An 18826-nucleotide genomic window follows, 5' to 3' on the forward strand; every position below is an offset into this window, starting at 1 on the left:
CATAGTACTTAATCTAACTTAAAACAGTTATTTAGTCTATATTAATTATTTAGCTCGTGTATTTCATCTTATTGTATAAGTAATAATCAAACTGATCATAAACTGAGATCATAAGCTAACATTATAAATGAATATCCGATTAATAAATACTATAATAATCAACAATTATTTAAGTGTGAATTAGGTGGATAATAATAAGGTAATAGGCACCTATCGTTGTCAGGCTATGAGCATTATTAGCAACGAACTAGTATTTCAATTAACTTTCACGAAACTGAGGTATGTGAGTAGTCAGAGGGCGTCATATACCGGTTAATACCCTGCCCGAGAGACATGTCGGGCCAGCTCAGCAAAACGTCAAAGGCAAATTGAAAATTAATTTATGCTTGCAAAATTTCACAAAGCTCTAACAAACTGTAAATCAGTCAACATGAATCTAAGCAAGAACTTTATAACAGATAACAAACTGTAAATCAGTCAACATGAATCTAAGCAAGAACTTTATAACAGATCCTTACAATTATTATCATTCAATTTTTAATATATATTTATTGATGTCTGTGCGTCTTCTGTGCGTTCGCGCATCGCTCATCTGATTGAGTTTTAACTTTGTATAGTATGCGCCAGGTCGAGATGGCAATCGGGCGGGTTTACTAATATTGCGATAGGCGCTTCAAAAACGGCCCAATTACTTCATTATCATCATCATCATCATCAACCGATAGACTTCCACTGCTAGACATAGGTCTCTTGTAGGGACTTCCACACGCCATGGTCTTGCGCCGCCTGAATCCAGCGGCTCCCTGCGACTTCTATGATATTGTCCGTCCAGCTAATGCGGGGTCCTCCAACGCTGCGTTTTCCGGTGCGAGGTTGCCATTCCAGCACCTTGAGACCCCAACGTCTTCGGTTTTACGAACTACGTGCCCTGCGCATTGCACTGCATATTTGGCTACAGGCAAGGTACAACATGTCCTAGTTAATACCCTGCCTGAGAGACATGTCGAGCCGGCTCAGCAAAACGTCAAAGGCAAATTGAAAATTAATTTATACTTGCAAAATTTCATAAATCTCTCACTGATTGTAAATAAATCAAAATAAAGCTGCGTGTAATCTAACCTAACCTATCTTCTTACCTTTGAAAGGAGACTAAAAAATAATTAAGTAGAACACTTACTGTCCAATCACTGAGCAAAATTTTTTACATTGTAATGTTTTTTGCTTTGTTCTGAAATTATTAATTACTCATACCATGTACTAAAATTCGCGATGACTTGCAATACAAATCCTACTCTATCACTAAAATAAATCAGCTAATGTGTTTGAATACTTATATAAAAATATTAGAATCGTTTTAAAATATTTAATCAAAATCTTACTTAGCTCGAGATTTAAAATTAAAAATAATTATCATTTTAACTGAAAGTCTCTGAAGCGAGGCAATAGAAGTGAACGCACTCGCGGGAGGGCTTCGGAAAGAGTCGTAAATAGAGACGCCTCTCACTTATAAATTAGGATCATAAAGCAGTTGCCGAAGTTTGTTGGCGTCACGACGACCATAAAACAACGCTTACATCTAACGGGGATACACTTGTCTACCCCCTTCGCAATCTTTCAATTTTCTTAAAGAGCCATAACTAATTATGATCTTTATTTGCATTCATACGTCTACACATCTAATATGTATTTCTTGAAAATGTCTTTTAAATCATTGGCTAAGTCAAAGCAACGTAAGCAAATTAGTAGACTTTTTTCTCATTTTTATTTTTACTCCTTGTTCAAATGTCCGGGGGCCTAGTATCACATATAGTTGTAAAGTTCCCAGGTACTCTAAACAGATGGAGAATTTACCACCACAATATCTTTTTACAAAAGTAATAATTAATTGTTTGGGTTGTTGAATATTTTTATAACCATTAGGTACTTATAGCTGTTATTTACACGTTCTGAATTACTATTATACCTATTACGAGTAAAATTTGTGGCGACACAGCTGAAAGCGGAGTGTGAATATGAATCAAATTTTCATAGAACCGTGCCAATTTTCATATTAATTGCATTTTATTATGAACAAAAGTGTATGCATCAAATTAGTTATGTATGTAAAATAATGTTGTTAAAAGGAGTAATGGCATTTCATTAATTTAGTTCCGGCGGTGAAACATGTTACCGCATTGGTAGCAGCGCATAGCGACCGAGGATGAAAACCATTAAAATAAAATATAATATAATGTTAAAAATAAATGGCAAATAACAGAAAATGTGGATTTCATTAAACTGCTACCGACATTTGTAAAAGGCCAGAACATAATAGCATTACGAATTAATGAGACGTGTTTAAACTTCACTCGGCATTTCATTAATTAAAGCCTGATAAATTTAAACTGCGCGTTGTTTAAGTAAGTCCGGCATTCCATGCGATCAAAATCAAGAAATCGCTAAATATTTTATCAGTAAAATCTTTAAGAAATCTCTCGAATACTTCAATCCTCGAGTGAAATCTTGAACACAGTGGTCTTCGTACTCACCTCATAGTTTTATTAGAACAGATGCGATAGTTTAAGTGATCGTAGTGAAATGGTGAAATCGTGTGGAAGTAATTCGCGAAGGCAAGTTTGCCGCAGACGCTTTACTTACAGCACTCGAAGTTAGTTGGCGGAAAAGTTAGCCAACGCTTGTCCTACTCATAAAGTCGGCAACGACAACTTAGTCACTTTTGCACGCCCCGAGCTAAGCTTGTATTTATGTAGTATATAATTAGTATATAATTTTAATGCGTTCTAATCGTAATTAGATAGATATTGTAGAAGGGACATCTTAAGACGTCTAGTGACAAAACACGAGGTATTTTAGTTTAGTTAAATTAAAAAAAACTCAAGAAAGTTTTTAGGTCTGAAATATGGATATTTAGACGCTAGTAACTTTTAACATAACCAAATTTCTTTAAAATTAAAACGTACGAGCATAGTTCTCCATTATATTTACAACGTTTCTAAAAACTATGAATATTGGTCTACATATTAACGGGGAGAAAACCGTTATCGCTTTTTTTATGAAAATTTACAACTAGATGATCTAAGAGTATATAATCACTACGTTTTATAGATGATCTTCTAAATTTATTGAGGTTCATAGATTTCTAGATCCACTCTTACAAATAAATATTTTTACTGTAGTTCCCGTACCATCTCGTTTGCATTGTCTTTTCCTCTCTTGGTTAGCTGGGAGAGATAGCCATAAGCGATAAGACTGCCTTTGTATGCTGTATAGTTTTATAATTATTACTTAGTTTTAAACTTTTTCTGTAAATTCTTTATCTAAAGTATCTTTTAGTAAAAGAATTAATTAATTCAGTCTGTAGTTTCAGAGTATGTCGATTACAAAGAAACAAACAAACAAATCTTTTTTCTTTATATTATTAGTATAAATGACCCTAAATCACAAAAAACACATATATAGGTAAAAATAATTATATTTATATATAGAAGAGAGGAATAACGTCTAATGTCACAAACTAATGTCTTTAGAAGCGTGCAAAAATAACAAGCGCATTCATTCATTAAAAATTTTAAAAACACCATATTTTTAGAGTGAGTTAAAGCGAATTGCCGTACCACATTTAAGTTTTAATTGCATGCACTGCTTAATAAAATTTCTTTTAGCACACTGAGTGTAGTGAAAAGGAATAAAACTAGAATTTTCTCGCTCCCCTTAAGTACTTACTGCTCACACTTGCATTACGTCTGGAGGTATGTAAGGTGCGTGTAAATTATTCAGTCGATACGAGGCTTGCTCTCTGGGGCTTTGGGCGGAATACTAACATCTGATCCCTGATTGTGCTCAATAAATCTGTTTCAATCAAACAGGGTTCACTTCGATCGCGCACCGTTCTTTACGGGTATAAGTCAGTTTTAACAGTTTGTTTAACAAGATACAAGTCCAAAAAGATAATTTGTGTAGGAATGACATCATTGCAATATATCTCTGAATTTGATGCTGTTAAGTAATTCTTTTAAAAGTTTTGTATGTTGTTAATTCCATAAACTTATGGGCAGAGCTCGTATTACCTGTTTCAAAATAATTCTCATTCATAAATAATGGTTTGTTTGACAACCACAGTAGCGCACTATCACACATGCACTGTACACACTTGTGGCCGATGCAGCTATAGCAGCATTGCGGAAAAATAATAGTAAAATATTATGTGTGACCCGGAAAACCCGTAACTAGTGGACTGCATTCAGACCAAACAAGTTTGAATAACTATTTATTCCTGATGTTGTATTGTGTGACTCTCGCAGTTAAATGAGATTTAACATGGCCGCAAGAGCCGTCAAAGTCGCAAGTATTACAGTTGTACAACATTAACAGCATAATATAGTAAGTTGTATAACATTCTACGGCGTAGAAGTCTCTACAAAACGTTGAAATCCGTATGACGTAGAGGTCTCTACGACGTACAACCGTACGATAATATAGAGTCGAGTCGAAGTGGAGTTGGCGTCCAACCTATTTAATGTGTGAAGACTTTTAGGGTGACGGTAGGTGCAGCATATATCTCAAATTGAGTTAAGTACAATTTGCTTTCCATTTTGATGAATTATTTTAATTAGGTAGGTAGGCAGGAACTTAACTAGTGGTAATTTTAACTTAAACTGATATTTTGCTCCAACTCAGTGTGGTTAATACAATAGTAAAATAATCAGCTTAATTTAATGTTATTAAATAACAAAGTTTGCTTCGTCGAAAACATTTGACAAAATAATAAAACCATTCGATTCCGTTTATTTCAGCCAGGGCCCGCAATTTACACTACATGTCACGTAGTACGTAGGTACTCGGTGGTTTGTTTGTGGACCGACAATGTGAACGGACTTTACGCTACGCATTTTACGAGTAAATTACTAATGTAATAATTTTTAAAATAAATAATGAAACATCATCATCATCTAATCATCAACCAATAGACGTCCACTGCTGGACATAGGTCTCTTGTAGGGACTTCCACACGCCACGGTCTTGCGCCGCGCCGCCTGGATCCAGCGGCTCCCTGCGACTCGTCTGATGTCGTCCGTCCACCTAGTGGGGGGTCTTCCAACGCTGCGTCTTCCGGTGTGAGGTCGCCATTCCAGCACCTTGGGACCCCAACGTCTATCGGTTTTACGAACTATGTGTGTAAATCAAACATATTTTGATGATAATTAATTTACGATTGTTTTAGTCCTAATTTTTATTGTCCATGTAGTGAATTTAATAGCTGGCATGATTAAAAGATGACATGATATTGTTAGTGGCTCACACAAAGCTCGAGGGCGGTATAGTTATTAGTTAGGTAGGTTTTGTCTATGTACTGGCAGGTCATAATGAAAATTGAGCAACTAGGGTAAGCAGTGCTTTGTCTCTATGACCTGCACGGAACTGGATTATTGTAAATAAAACATTATTATTAACTACTAAATGGGGCATGCAATCTCTTCCTTCATGACTTCGGATACCTTGACTTTCCGGGACTAAAAGTATCCCATATCCATCCACGATGTAATCTCTGTACCAAATGCCGCCAAAATCGGATAAACGCAAAGCAAGCAGATAGACAGATAGACACACTTTCGTATTTATAATATTATTAGTATTGCAGGTAAAATGTTTTGATTCTCATTCTCTCGATTTCAGCTGAAGTTGGAATTTACATTTTACACTGCATGTCACGTAGAACTCTCTGCAAAATTGTTTGTGGGACGACAATGCAAAAGTACCTACTGTACGAGCTTTGGCACGCATTTATTGCTTATACGAGTATCTCGGTAGGTAATATTCTTTTAACCAAATATGTCGAACCGCACTTTTCGGATAAATTGTGCAAAGAATTTGAAATAGAACTGCATACGTAGTTTGGAAAATGTTCCCCGTAATTTACTATTTTCAGTTAAGGACGCATTGATGCTGGTACATCAATGTAAGGACGTATAAGAGATTATATCAGGAGAAATGACGTAATCGGTATTTAGGCCTGAAAACTTATAACATGGTGGACCAGAGTAATATAGTAGTAGACTACAATAAAAAAATCTAGTTAACTCCTCCATCATCCTCTAAGCATAGAGAGTAACGTTTTAACTAACTGTTTTTGTTTATCGGTATATTTTTTTAGAAATATCTAAAAAAGTTGTCCATTTTCCTCGATGAACTACGAATTTTTCTAAGAAGATGCTTAAAATAACTGGACCACTATCAACACGTTAATATACCTAGAATAGTAAAAAAATGATTGGATCCAGTTAATTTGAACTGGAATCACCGCAATTTACACTCCACGTCACGTAGCACTCAGCCCGGATTGTTTGGTGAGCGACAACGCAAAAGTACTGTGATGGCTGGTGCCACGCATTTATTACTCTGCATCTTTTAAATAAACAATCACTTTTTTAAACTACGTCGTTTACGTCCACAGCAATATTGAGAGGAATTTATAATTTGAAAAGTTATAAACTTTCCACTTTTTCGAATGTAGGTACGTAATAATACTTATTATGTTTTATCTTAAGTATAGATAGTTCAATCCATGATGATGATCTTTGTCCCAATGACCAATCGTTAGAGCAAGTTCTATCATAATGCACCGATCAGCAAAAAACACACACACACACACACACACACACACACACACACACTGGGGCGCGTCTTCGTGGGTTGAACTATCTATATAATGGTTTCAATATCACGAAAGCGCAATTCTACTCTATTATATTACGATTGTAAACAAAGAGTGTGAATTTTGTGAGTTGGAGGGTAATCTCCGGAATCACTAAGCTTATTTGAAAAATTCTGTCACTATTTAAGAAGTATATTATGTGTGTGGACATATTTTGTATTTATTTGAGATATTCAAACCCGGCAAAAGCAAGGCAGGCCAAGAACAAAGCTGGACAAAACCAGATACAGCTAACCATTACCGAAACAAATCGAATACTGTAATGGAAAGGGCATATGAAAATATTTTAGTCCAGCAGTAGTTTGCAGATTGTAGATAAGTTTTAGTACTTGGAGCGACGACATTGTGGATGTGGCAGGCACGGCATGGAGTAGAATCGCAAAAGATAGAGAGCCATGGAAAAGGTTGGAGGAGGCTTTCACCGCTAAAAGCGGTTCTTTCTAATAGGTACCCTATTTTTTAGATATAATTTATTAATTATTAGTAAAATAAGATAAAAGTTAGGTTTTTAAATTTTTGTAGAATATGTATCTATGTAAATATGAAAGGAAAATAAAGTTATTTTTTTATTTTAGATAAAATGAAACGTATTTTTTGAATGTACGATGAATTTTGCCACTTTATAATTATGTCAAACTCTAGCTGTTCGGAAAGCAGATTCTAATGACAAGAGCCGGCAAGAAACTCAGCAGTTTTTTTTTAAAGCAAAATGCTGCAATATGAGATGCAATGATGATTTAATGACACCAGATAAAATATATTCAGGAAAATCATTTTCTAAAGCAACCAATTTAAAGAGAAGGAATAAATAACTGGAGACCTTTTGCTTGCAGCAAGTTTCACAACTTTCAAATTGCTTGAAAATTTTAAAGTAATGTACCTACCTCGTTCAGTATAAAACTTTGACCTATCAAACAGGCATTAAAATAAAACATTTCTTTTTCGTTACTTTCACACAAATCTGCCGTTTTATAGTTCACGTCACGTACTACTCAGTGCCGTTTGTTTGTGGAGCGAAAACCCGAAAGTAATGTATAAGTTTTTGTTTATCAATTGAGGAAAAACGCGTGAGGTCCTCATAGAAAAGCGATCTATATATTTTATGTATCACGGTTTCCACGGGTAACACTTATAGAGAGAGAGAGAGAGCCAGCGCATGCCAGGCCTTCGTTATTTTATAAAAGCTGAAAGTCTCTCTGCGTATTGTTCCCAACACTGGGAGGAACGTTTGGATGTTTGTTTGGATCATGGTGGCTTTAAGAGATAACAGGTAATAAATGTGGCAAAGTACAAAGTCTGATTTTTTTATATTTTCTTAGAAATAATATTAGAAATCACGTCATGCATTGCCAGACACTTAGTGTCGTGGCAACCCCCTGCCAGACAACCTTAAACTTTTAAACTTTTGGTTTTTATACTTTGACGTAAGATTTTATAACGTTTATCACCTGTTATCTTCCAAAGCCTCTATGATTCAAACAAACATCCAAACAAACGTTCCTCCAGTGTTGAGGACAATACTTTGAGAAACTTTCAGCTTTTATAAAATAACGAAGGTCTGGCATGCGCTGGCTCTTAGTCCATTATCATCGGGTAGCGGGATAACTTCTGATGAATGGATGGGGACGAAGTTAATGGCAGATATCTATAGAACATTTTGAGAGGAATTATTCCTGTACATTTACATTGTTCTCGTGTAACGTTAACAATTTACGCAGCGCACGACACGGAAGCTCTTAATTCGACTTTATTCACAAATTGTCATCACACCGGTAGCTTATTTTTGCAAAATTTTCATAAATTATAGCTTAGCCTTAACCTTTTTAAATAATCCTGCTTTCTATTGATGAAAACTGTATGTAAATCTGTACGTGGGGATTAGCCTGAACAAACATGAACTCAGCGTGGTGACGGATTTCAATTTATAATATTTAGTGATTTGCTACATTAAAAGCTCTTTTTAAAGAAAGTAACTTGATTTTTTTTTAAACTGTACCTCTGCTGCTGAAAATGTCCTAGTCCATATACGTGACATCCCGGAAAATCAAAGAGTTCCAACGGGATTTTTAAAAAACCTAATTCCACGCGGACGAAGTCGCGGGCATCAGCTAGTTAACTATAAAGTTATGATTGCAGTCCATTCTATAAAGTTCACTATCGTTTGCAGTATTATTGACCCGTCAAAATGGTGTAATAATAAAATGAGTGGAGCCGGTTCATTTTAGCAGGAATCGCCGTAATTTACACTGTTCAAAGTCACGTAGCACTCGATGCGGCTTGTTTTGGGAGCGACAATGCTAACGTATCCACTCTATAGGTAAAGTTAATTCGGTACATTCCATGTTTCCATTGTGCAAGTTCATGCGTGCAGCTATGACGTCACATTTACGTGACGTCATAACTGCACGTAAATATGACGTTACTTTCATAAGAATCAACCATTTTTACCAAAGCTTGCATCTCGCATGCAAGGTACCTAATACTTGCAAGCAAATGTTAACGCCACTTTGCACGCCAGTTTGCTTGTCACCTTGCACGCAAGTGCACGCAAGCGACAGTTGTGCGTTTTACTTATAAATTCAAAAGAACTTTACTACGTTGCATTTTCACTACTCAAACTGCATGCAACCTTCATGCAAGACACTTGCACAATAGAAACACGACTTTAGTGCCAGTTGTCAGGCGGTAAAAGTAAAGCCGACCAAAATTTAAGCCTTAAACCTTCAGATCCTTTAGATGTAATTCATCAAGGTACAAGATATAAATACCTACTAACTTCTACAAAACAATTTGTTTGTTTTTGGTAACCTAACTTTAGCCGTCCGAAATGCAACTGGCACTTATCGATATGAAAACTACGAAACTACGCCATTTGATAGATTGAAGCTGGGTTGTAGGATGGAAGTTGGTCTTGTCAATCAAATACATTGATCTTAATCTTATAATATCATAAACAGAAGTTTTACGGAAACCAGCAGGATGCGGAGTTGATGTCTTACAACCAAAGAATTTTTAAGTACTTATAATTCTCCATATCTCCACGACTCTACGACCATCGACAGTTGCGCCACAGTTGCACGTCACTTATTCATGATAAGGCTACAGAAACACTGAGAATCTGAGAATGTATGTTATTTAATCAAACTATGTTAATTTGGTAAAACCTTTAGTGCTTGAGTTTGAAAATGTATAAGGAATTTGTTGCGGCACTAGTTGACTATTTTATTTAAAAACCTTATTTTATAACCCAAATCCACTTAACTGTGTCTAGGTCATGAAAACCATAATTATAACTGAATCAATGTTTGCGTGACTTTTCATAATTATCCCTGAAAGCTTCACAATTATTCGACGCCTTTCATTCAGGCTTCACAAAGAAAATTGTTGGTTTTACCAAAACTTTCTTGAACTGTATTAGTTAAAATTGATCGCTAATGTTGTTCATTTAACTTACAATACAACACAGTAAATGAAATTTTTATACAACTTAGGTACATATATATTGTCGAAGTTAAACCCCAAGACTGCTTATATTTTTATCTAACACTGATAGATTTTCCGATCGTCTTGTAGGTCTATGCTCCGTCTCATCCATGTCCATCCAGAGTAATCTATAGGATATAAAAGGAAAAGCTAACTGACTGACTGATCTATCAACGCACAGCTCAAACCACTGGACGGGCTGAAATTTGCCATACAGATAGCTATTATTACGCAGACTTCCGCTAAGAAAGAATTTTTGAAAAACCAACCTAGGGGGGTAAAATAGGGATTTGAAATTTGTGTAGTCCACGCAGACGAATTCACGAGCATAAGCTAGTATGTTATAAATGCGAAAGTGTGTCTGTCTGCCTGCTTGCTTTTCACAGCGCATCCATTTAACCGATTTTGACGGAATTTGGTACAAAGATAGCTTGCATCCTGGAGACGAATTTAATCTATAATGTTTTTATCCTCGAAAATGAAAAGGTCTCCACAAATCCACGAGTAGGTACCAAGTTGCAGACATAATTTAGTATTTTCTATTTCATTTAATAGCATTTCACAAACTGTTAGAATAGGGCTATAACGTCGACTAAACACTTGAGTAAAGCCGGGACAGATATTATATATAATGTTAGAATAGGTTTGTTAATGCTACTTCTTCATTACTAGGTACCTAAATATTATTTTGTTTCGTTATGTTTAAGCATTCAAACAGAACATAAAATTTCCATAACTTATTTGAACAGAGGTGCGTCGGCTCGTAAATCTCGCGACAAGGGGATTTCTGTTTGTGAAGTTTCTTTTTTATTTCCACTTTATCTGTAACCCGAAGGTCTGTGAATACTCCCGCGCAACTCGCAAGCCTGCTTAACTTCAATAAATCAATTTGTTCGCTTACCCTTACTTATACACTCGGAGCGAGGAAAGTTCAGAATGTGCGACCGGCGAATGAAAATGTAATTTCTTCGCCACGAAATATTGTTTGCAATATTGTCGTCGTCTAGACGATAAGCTTTTACTGTTTTTGGATTCTTAAATAGACAGATTTCAATCTAATACTCGGTTTCGAGCCAGAGTGATATTACAGTGGGTCTACCGTGTCTAGAGACAATAAGCAAAGATTTCTACATAGTAGAACCATGCAAAAGTAATTGGCCTAGCTTCTCGCTAAAATAAACGTACCAATACAAAATTTCATTGTGCCTCTTGGTAAAAGGAAGAGTTTTTATTTCGTACTAGATGATGCTCGTCTTCGCCCGCGTGAGTCTCCCGAAAGGGAAAATCCCGTGGGAACTCTTGATTTTCCGGGATATAACGTAGTCTATGTCCTTCCCCGGAATGCGAGCTATCTCTGTACCAAATTTCTTCAAAATCGGTTAAACGGATGGGCCGTGAAAAGCTAGCAGACAGACAGACAGACAAACAGACGGACAGACAGATGGATACACAGACGGACACACTTTCGCATTTATAATATAAGTATGGATTAAATTTCATTATTATTGTACTAACAACAATACATTTTTATTATGCCTAACATGGGTATTGCAGAATATAGTCCCTAGATAATTCAATGCAATTAAAACTGCACCAAAACGGAATTTGTTTTCCAATTATTTCAATTATATTCGCTAACATATGAGCAACAAAAACATTATTTATTGTTTATTTACTGAAATCACTAATTAATTTAATATACAGGGCACGTAATGACAAAATAGTTTTCAAATTGCAGTCATAATAATTAAATAACCGCCAATACTAAATTGAATTATCTTTAGTTGGGTATTCGTTTAATTCTAGGGATAGTCCATGACGGGTTGAGATGGCAATTGGAGTAAAGGCGGGGGGACGCCCCGCACACTCGCACGTCACCAGCGCTCGGTCGCGTCGAGTTAGCGCGGGGGCTGTGGTGCGGGTGTCCGGGGCGTTCCCTCCCCGATTGTCATTTTAACCTGTCGCGTACTATAGGTATTTGGGGCAATTGCGTTGCAGCGTAGTGCAATGTTTTTTAAGAATATTAATTGACATTTGATTACGTTAGGCCAAACTGTGCCAATATATGGTTAACATAATCTGAGACCAACTACGCTACTAGTATGGAAGACAGAATAAGACAGGACAGACGGGTCGACTTAGTCGGGTCCCGTTGGCGCCCTTCGGGTACGGAACTTTAAAAACGTAAGGTTGGAATTAATAATATGCCGGAAGAATCCAAAAGTCATGTCACACATCATGAAGACCATACTTACCTATTACCTATCTAAGTGCTAGATATTTTAATCTATCAACCAACTAGGTATATAGCCAATGAATCGATAAGAGAATATTATGTGAAGATCGCGGTATGCGCCTATTTGTACCCATGGTAGTACAGCTGGTAGATTCGATTGACGGTTCGAAAGCACGTGTAGAAGTTTATTTGAATGAAAAACTGTACTATTTTATTCTAAACTATTCATAAAAATGTTGAACCGTACATCATGTCTAGGCGCGTCGTGGTTCGTTTCGTACAGGACGAAGCCTTAGCGACATGTCCATTTTACGTCACAAAGTTAGATGTGCCTGTCGTTCTATTTTAAACACGATAACGCCAACTTTCCCGTTCTCGAAATGTGAATACCTTGTTGCGAAAATGTGACTAACGGAAACTGTACAAGTAACTCGGCTGTCCTACCTCGAGCACTCTCCGCGCCACCCCACCGTGGACCCCCAAGCCATTTCTATTCAAATTTCTCTTATGCTGCGACCACACTAAAGTTAATGCCTAGCATTCATTAGCCATCAGCCGTGATGTGCCAAAAAGAACGTCTTAACTCTTAACCGCCTAGTGGTTGACGTCCGCCATTCTATTCGGGAAGTCGGGAGTCGCGCATCTCTAACTTTTCCTTAACTTTTCAGAGTTATGTGCATTTTAAGCAATTAAGTAGATGTCACTTGCTTTAACAGTGAAGGAAAACATCGAGGAAACCTGCATGCCTGACATTATGATCTCAAAGGTGTATAAAGTATGCCAATCCGCTTTTGGCCAGCGTGGTGGACTATGGCCAACCCATTATGAGAGGATACTCATGATCAGTAGTGCGCTGGCGGTAGATTGATCATGATGATGATGATGAGTGCTCATTATCACAATAAAAAAGCACAAAAATATTCAATTAAAGCGTTAGATTTAGCGGCCACACCTACATCTTTGATGCACCAAAAATAACCGCTATACCACTTAGTCACTTGGTCAAGTAACCCAAAAGACATATCTATGGGTGCGAGCCGCCCGGTGGTTCCCGGTTCTCTTCGATATCATGAGTGAGATATAAGACATAAGAGTTTACGCGATAGAAAGAGGCATTTGTTAAACTTTAGGCCGCAGTGTTGTGCGAGCTGAATTGAACTTTATTGTTCGTGACAAGAATCACCATCTTTTTATACGTCTTTGCGGAGTGAGACCCGTAAGGTACTAAAGTACAGTACGCGACAGGTCGAAATGGCAATCGGGGTATGAGGCGAGGGGACACCCCGCAAATACACACGTCACTCGCGCTCGCCCACTCCGGGTTAAAGCGGGGGATTTGCCGGTGTGCGGGGCGTTCCCTCCCCGATTGCTATTTCGACCTGTCGCGTACCTACTATACGATCATACGAGGTATTCTGTGATCATACGAGCTTTCACTTAGGGCCTAACTACATTACGAGTGCTATTTCAAATATAGCAAGTTAAGTTGTGTCCAATAATGCCTTTATCAGTCTGTTGGTTTTGTACCTATTTCGTTTTTCATACAAACGACATACACTAGAGAAAATGTGCAACTAAAGTTTCTCCGTAATCAACTTCTCGAAGTTGTTAGTATGCTCCTATTTAACAACTTTTCTTTGTTTCTTGAGCTTTGTAAGGGGCCGTAATGGTAAATTTATTCTGTTGAATAAACAATGCAATCCGTACTTGCATAGATTAATAGTTCAAATAAATCTCTTTGTTCTCTTGCAATATCGCATATATTCGTATATTTTGTATGTTTTATTTATTTGCAAAGTTGAACGACTGTACCTGCCTACTTACTGTGTGTGTGAACTGCAAGTGATTCTGAAACTTCACTTCGGTTGAATGTTTTTTTAATGTAATTTGGTATTTAGTTTTAGACAAATAATACAAGAATATCATGTTATAAGTAAATAGGTAAAATTCTCACGTTGAAAATCTTTTTCAGACTTTTATACTTGCTTAAATGAACTTACGAATTGAACATACATTCAACAAGGATAAAAACTTATTACATGTGGTGTTTTAACATGGTAAATTGTTATTGATCAACAGAAAAAAGATCAAAGCAATATATTATTTTGAAATAGGTAGGTATAGGTAATTAGTAATATTCTCTCTTTAAACATTTTGCTGAAACTTTTATATTACTTAAATGAAAAATATGACTCGTTACGAGTTGAAAATATTATTTCGTCGTTAAAAGCAAGATAGGGATTAAAACTTGTTAAATGTGTATTCTTTGGTTAAAGAACTAAAACTTTTTAACCTACTACATACGCTGGACGGTTAACAAGAAAACTCTCCTATCCAACCAAATATTATGAGATATCTAAATTCGGCGCGCATTTTTTTTTCTATGTATGTACACGGATTTACTAAACGGACAGACAATAGTGAGTTAGTGACTACAAATAGCAACTGTGTATTATAGTGCATCACGCACGCTAGCTCAGCCTTGTATTTTTTTTTCTTGTTTTAAAAATACTTAGGTATATTAATCTGTCAAAAATATTAATCAAATTAACGATTAATGATTAATTTTATTAATCGCGATTACGATTACTATATTAATCGCGATTTACTTAATCACGATTGAGCTTAATCACGATTAATTTATTAAAATTAATCAAATTAACCAATCGATTAATGCCAACACATAGCATAGAACAATAAAACGCATATACTCAACTCAATTCTTTCACACTATATTTCCTTTCGTACCTAATTACCATTTCAAATTGACACATTACCGTAATAAAGTTACGGCAGCGAAACAAGAGTTAGAAGCTTTCCAGTTAACTTTCGGTTGAAATTAATGAAGATTACAAAATTCACGGCCATTGGGTTCCGCGTTTCAACGAACCTTTGACTTTAACTTGCTTGTTAGACTAAATTGAGAGAAATAATAGCTCTCATTTGTTTGGTTTAAATTAGCCCCTTCAATTAATTGGTGCAGTTTATTTGAAATGCTTATTTGGAGTACCAGTTTGTTAATTGAGTGATTGCAGTCCAACCACAAACAAACAATCATCACACCTAGACCGTAACAATTATCTGTCACGTGTGACGTTGTAAATTTTGAACTACTAATTAGCGTCTGGTATTTACTGAAAATCTATTTTTGTTCAAAGTATGTTGGCGCCACCTAGCATCAAGGTGCAGAACTACGCGTGGGTCGATGTTCAGAGTTCATTCGAGCCACAATAGATGGCGTTTGCTTCGTTGTCAATTGTCGTAAAAATAAAACAAAACACGATAATATCATTTGTTTTTTGTCAAGTCATTAAAAAAACGGTTCTTATAATATATCCTTAGGGTCCGCAAATATTCGAAAAGGAATTGGGTTTATGGTCAGAGTAACTGAGAGCGGCCACACTCGGGTTGCGTCTGGCAACACCGACTGGTGAGAATTAGAATTTTTCTGGAGTCAACATGTGAAAGACGAATTTTTTCGTTCCAGGAAAATCTCACTCTCTTTCGCCCATGGCTTCGCCTGGGAAAATACAATTGTTATAAATTTAGTCATCCTAACGTATTTCAATATTTCATCAGTTATGGTGAGTGAAAAATCAAGTGATGTGGATTCGACAAAATGGCGGTTTGGTTAGAGAAAATCCTAATTTCATGATTTCCTTTCAGTTCCAGTTATTTTACTTTCCCAAATAAATGAGGATAATGGGTTTGTGGGTGGATTCGTGAAAACCATTGGTGGCCAGGAGTTCAATAGGTGAGTTGTGTTTGATCGGAAAATTCCACGTGTTGGGGTTTTCACACAGCACAAATGATAACCTTGTTTTTTCTTTGTTGCAGGGTTTTTCCGTCTTTATTTCTTCTTTTCGTTTCTTTTGCGTTTTGCAATTTACGTTTTACGGTTTTGCACATTCACGTTTGCAACTTATTTCTATGGATCCATATTCTGGATTTTGTTTTATGGATTACTAAATTAGTTTAATCCACCATTCCATGGAAAAGGAATTTTGATTGTTCCTGTAGGAACCATTTAAAGAAGGCTTGGTGAAAATCTTTGTAATGAAACATTTCGGTTGTGAAGAATCAAGTAAATTGAGTTTTGGATCTTGGCCGATGCCGTCCAGCTACATTGCAGTCTTCGCACCTACAAGTAAGCAAATGTTTTGTATCCTGGAACAGTTTAGTGAACCTTCTTAGTGTATGTGTACAGTAAGAACCCAGTCTTTACTACTGAGCTTTTTATTTTGAAACAATTTTATGAATTTTACTGTGTCATTGTCTATTCCATGCCAATTGGCATATTAAATTTAAAACATAGATTTTATGTACTATCTACCTAAGGCATTCTAATGTATCTAAATTAAGTCTTGGCATTAAGCTAGAATTACTAAGCATTATTAGCTATTATTATGTATTAAGCGACCCCGGTAAAAGTTATATTAAAAACAATTTTGCCTAACATCTAGCAAATTTCATTTATAACACCTCATATACATTGCAAGGGAGTCGACAGCTAGCTTCTTTTCTTTACTAGGTAGATAGATTAAGTAATAATTTTTTTTTTTCCTCAAATCTTTGTAAGGTGGTAGATTATTCCGTATCCGGGTATATTTCCATTCCGCCCAATTTACCACCCTTGCACACGTAAATGGAGTGAACCATAGAAATTAATACAATATAATTAAACCATCATCATCAACATCATCTGAATTCATCGCCGCCGGAGTACAGATCTCCTCTCAGAACCATTTAGGCCTAGAATCTATATTTAGTACGCGACAGGTCGAGATGGCAATCGGGGTGGAAACGCCCCGCACACCTTCACAGCTCCCGCGCTAATCCTGTGCGAGCGAGCGTGGGTGACGAACGGGTGTGCGGAGCGTCCCCCGGAGCGAAACTCGCGGACTGTATGACTCACCCATTGCCCTTTTGACTTTGCGACTTTTGAGTAGTGTCGGTATTACTTCTTTTTTTACAGATCTCGTCATTTAATATTTTAGATCCTAGAATCTAGGAGTAAATATTCTAAGGGTAAATACCATAGTCCACCAAGTTGGTCAAGTTTGAGAGCATTGTACAACTCTCAGGCATGTAGGTTTGCTCACGATGTTTTCCTGTTATAAGCAAGTGATATTTTTAATTGCTTAAACCGGACAAAACTCCGAATAGTTACAGATTGAACCCCGGATCTCCTGAATATGACACCAACGCCCAACCACTAGGCTATCACCGCTTGTATTAAATTTTACACATTTTTTTCATCACAGTCAAATTTATGTCTGCTTATAACATTTTCAAAAGAGTACCAACTGTAATACCAATGATTCTTACCTGTAAATCTACGAGTAGGTAAGCTCATTAAAGAGTTAACTCCGCACTAGAATTACTTCACAAGGTGGGGAGGGGGAGCTTAAGCTTTCAGTACAGCTTTCTGTAGCTCGAAACTCAAGTAATAACCTAATTTAGTGGTACCGCAGTCAAATAACCTGATAAATCCGAAATGTTTACTGACTTAACATATTCAAAATATAATAACCAAATCAAATTTATTGTTGGTTGCTAACAGACTTCAAAAGATAATATTAAACATCACTTTTAAAGATAATATTACAAGGAGCAGTAGAGGTTTGCCAATTAAACCTGCACCACAATTTACTCGGTCATTTCAAATAGGTACCGAATGAGTCAAATTTTTTTCAAACGTGCAATTTACGATTTGCACGTCTTTTCAAAAGTAGACGCATATCGTAGGTGAAAACCAGGTAAGGCAGTACCTACATTCTTACCAATATCGAGGTAATAAAATTAATTTCCACGAATATGTTCATCCGCTGAAATCCTTAAATTTACTAAAACTATGATATTACTTATCCTTAAAGTTAGCACTCACTTTCGTCCCTTGTGGTCGGTGTAAACGATGTGATTTCTTGCAGCAGGCGTTTGTCTACTTCGTCCTAGGGAGCTGGTATCCATCACCTTGCTTTACTTTTATTCTAAACTTTTGAGACGCCCACAAACATCGCAGTACATCCTCTTATGTGATATAATTGTAGACTATATTCTTATTTCTTATGTGACATACGAAGATATGATTCCATACAATAAGGGTATAATTATCTTGTTTTTCCGTTGTTTTGTAATATAAAGCAATCCATTAAACTGAAAGAATTTTTAAGTATTTATATTAAGTATGTTGACAACCCAACACATTAATAAAATATTAAGAATTTTGTTAAGTTATTCTAGCAGTAAATCTGCCTTTATTACAATTTTTTTCTCTTTTCAGAATACCTATTAGCTGGTTTTTTTCTTAAATTTAAATTTTGTTAAAATGAAAAACAAAAAAAAAACAAAAACAAAAGTCAACTGAGCAGTGCTTTTAAAAGAAATAGGTTTGT

At 36.2% G+C, this 18826-nt stretch overlaps 2 protein-coding genes across 5 annotated transcripts in view; both read right to left on the reverse strand.

Moving 5' to 3' along the window:
- LOC117983190 (organic cation transporter protein-like) overlaps positions 1–18826 on the reverse strand; it is a 156593-nt gene that overhangs the window by 56597 nt on the left and 81170 nt on the right. The gene's annotated exons all lie outside the window — the stretch shown is intronic.
- Positions 1–18826, reverse strand: part of LOC117982844 (zeta-sarcoglycan-like) — a 38955-nt gene that overhangs the window by 18408 nt on the left and 1721 nt on the right. For all 4 annotated transcript variants that reach the window (XM_034969274.2, XM_069499006.1, XM_069499005.1 and 1 more), the window contains one exon: positions 18319–18587. In XM_034969274.2, coding sequence (XP_034825165.1) covers positions 18319–18401 — 83 coding nt within the window. In that variant the 5' untranslated portion in view covers positions 18402–18587. The remainder of the gene's footprint in view (positions 1–18318; positions 18588–18826) is intronic.

The sequence above is a fragment of the Maniola hyperantus genome, chromosome 6 (assembly GCF_902806685.2).
Source record: "Maniola hyperantus chromosome 6, iAphHyp1.2, whole genome shotgun sequence".
Taxonomy (NCBI): Eukaryota; Metazoa; Arthropoda; class Insecta; order Lepidoptera; family Nymphalidae; genus Maniola; species Maniola hyperantus.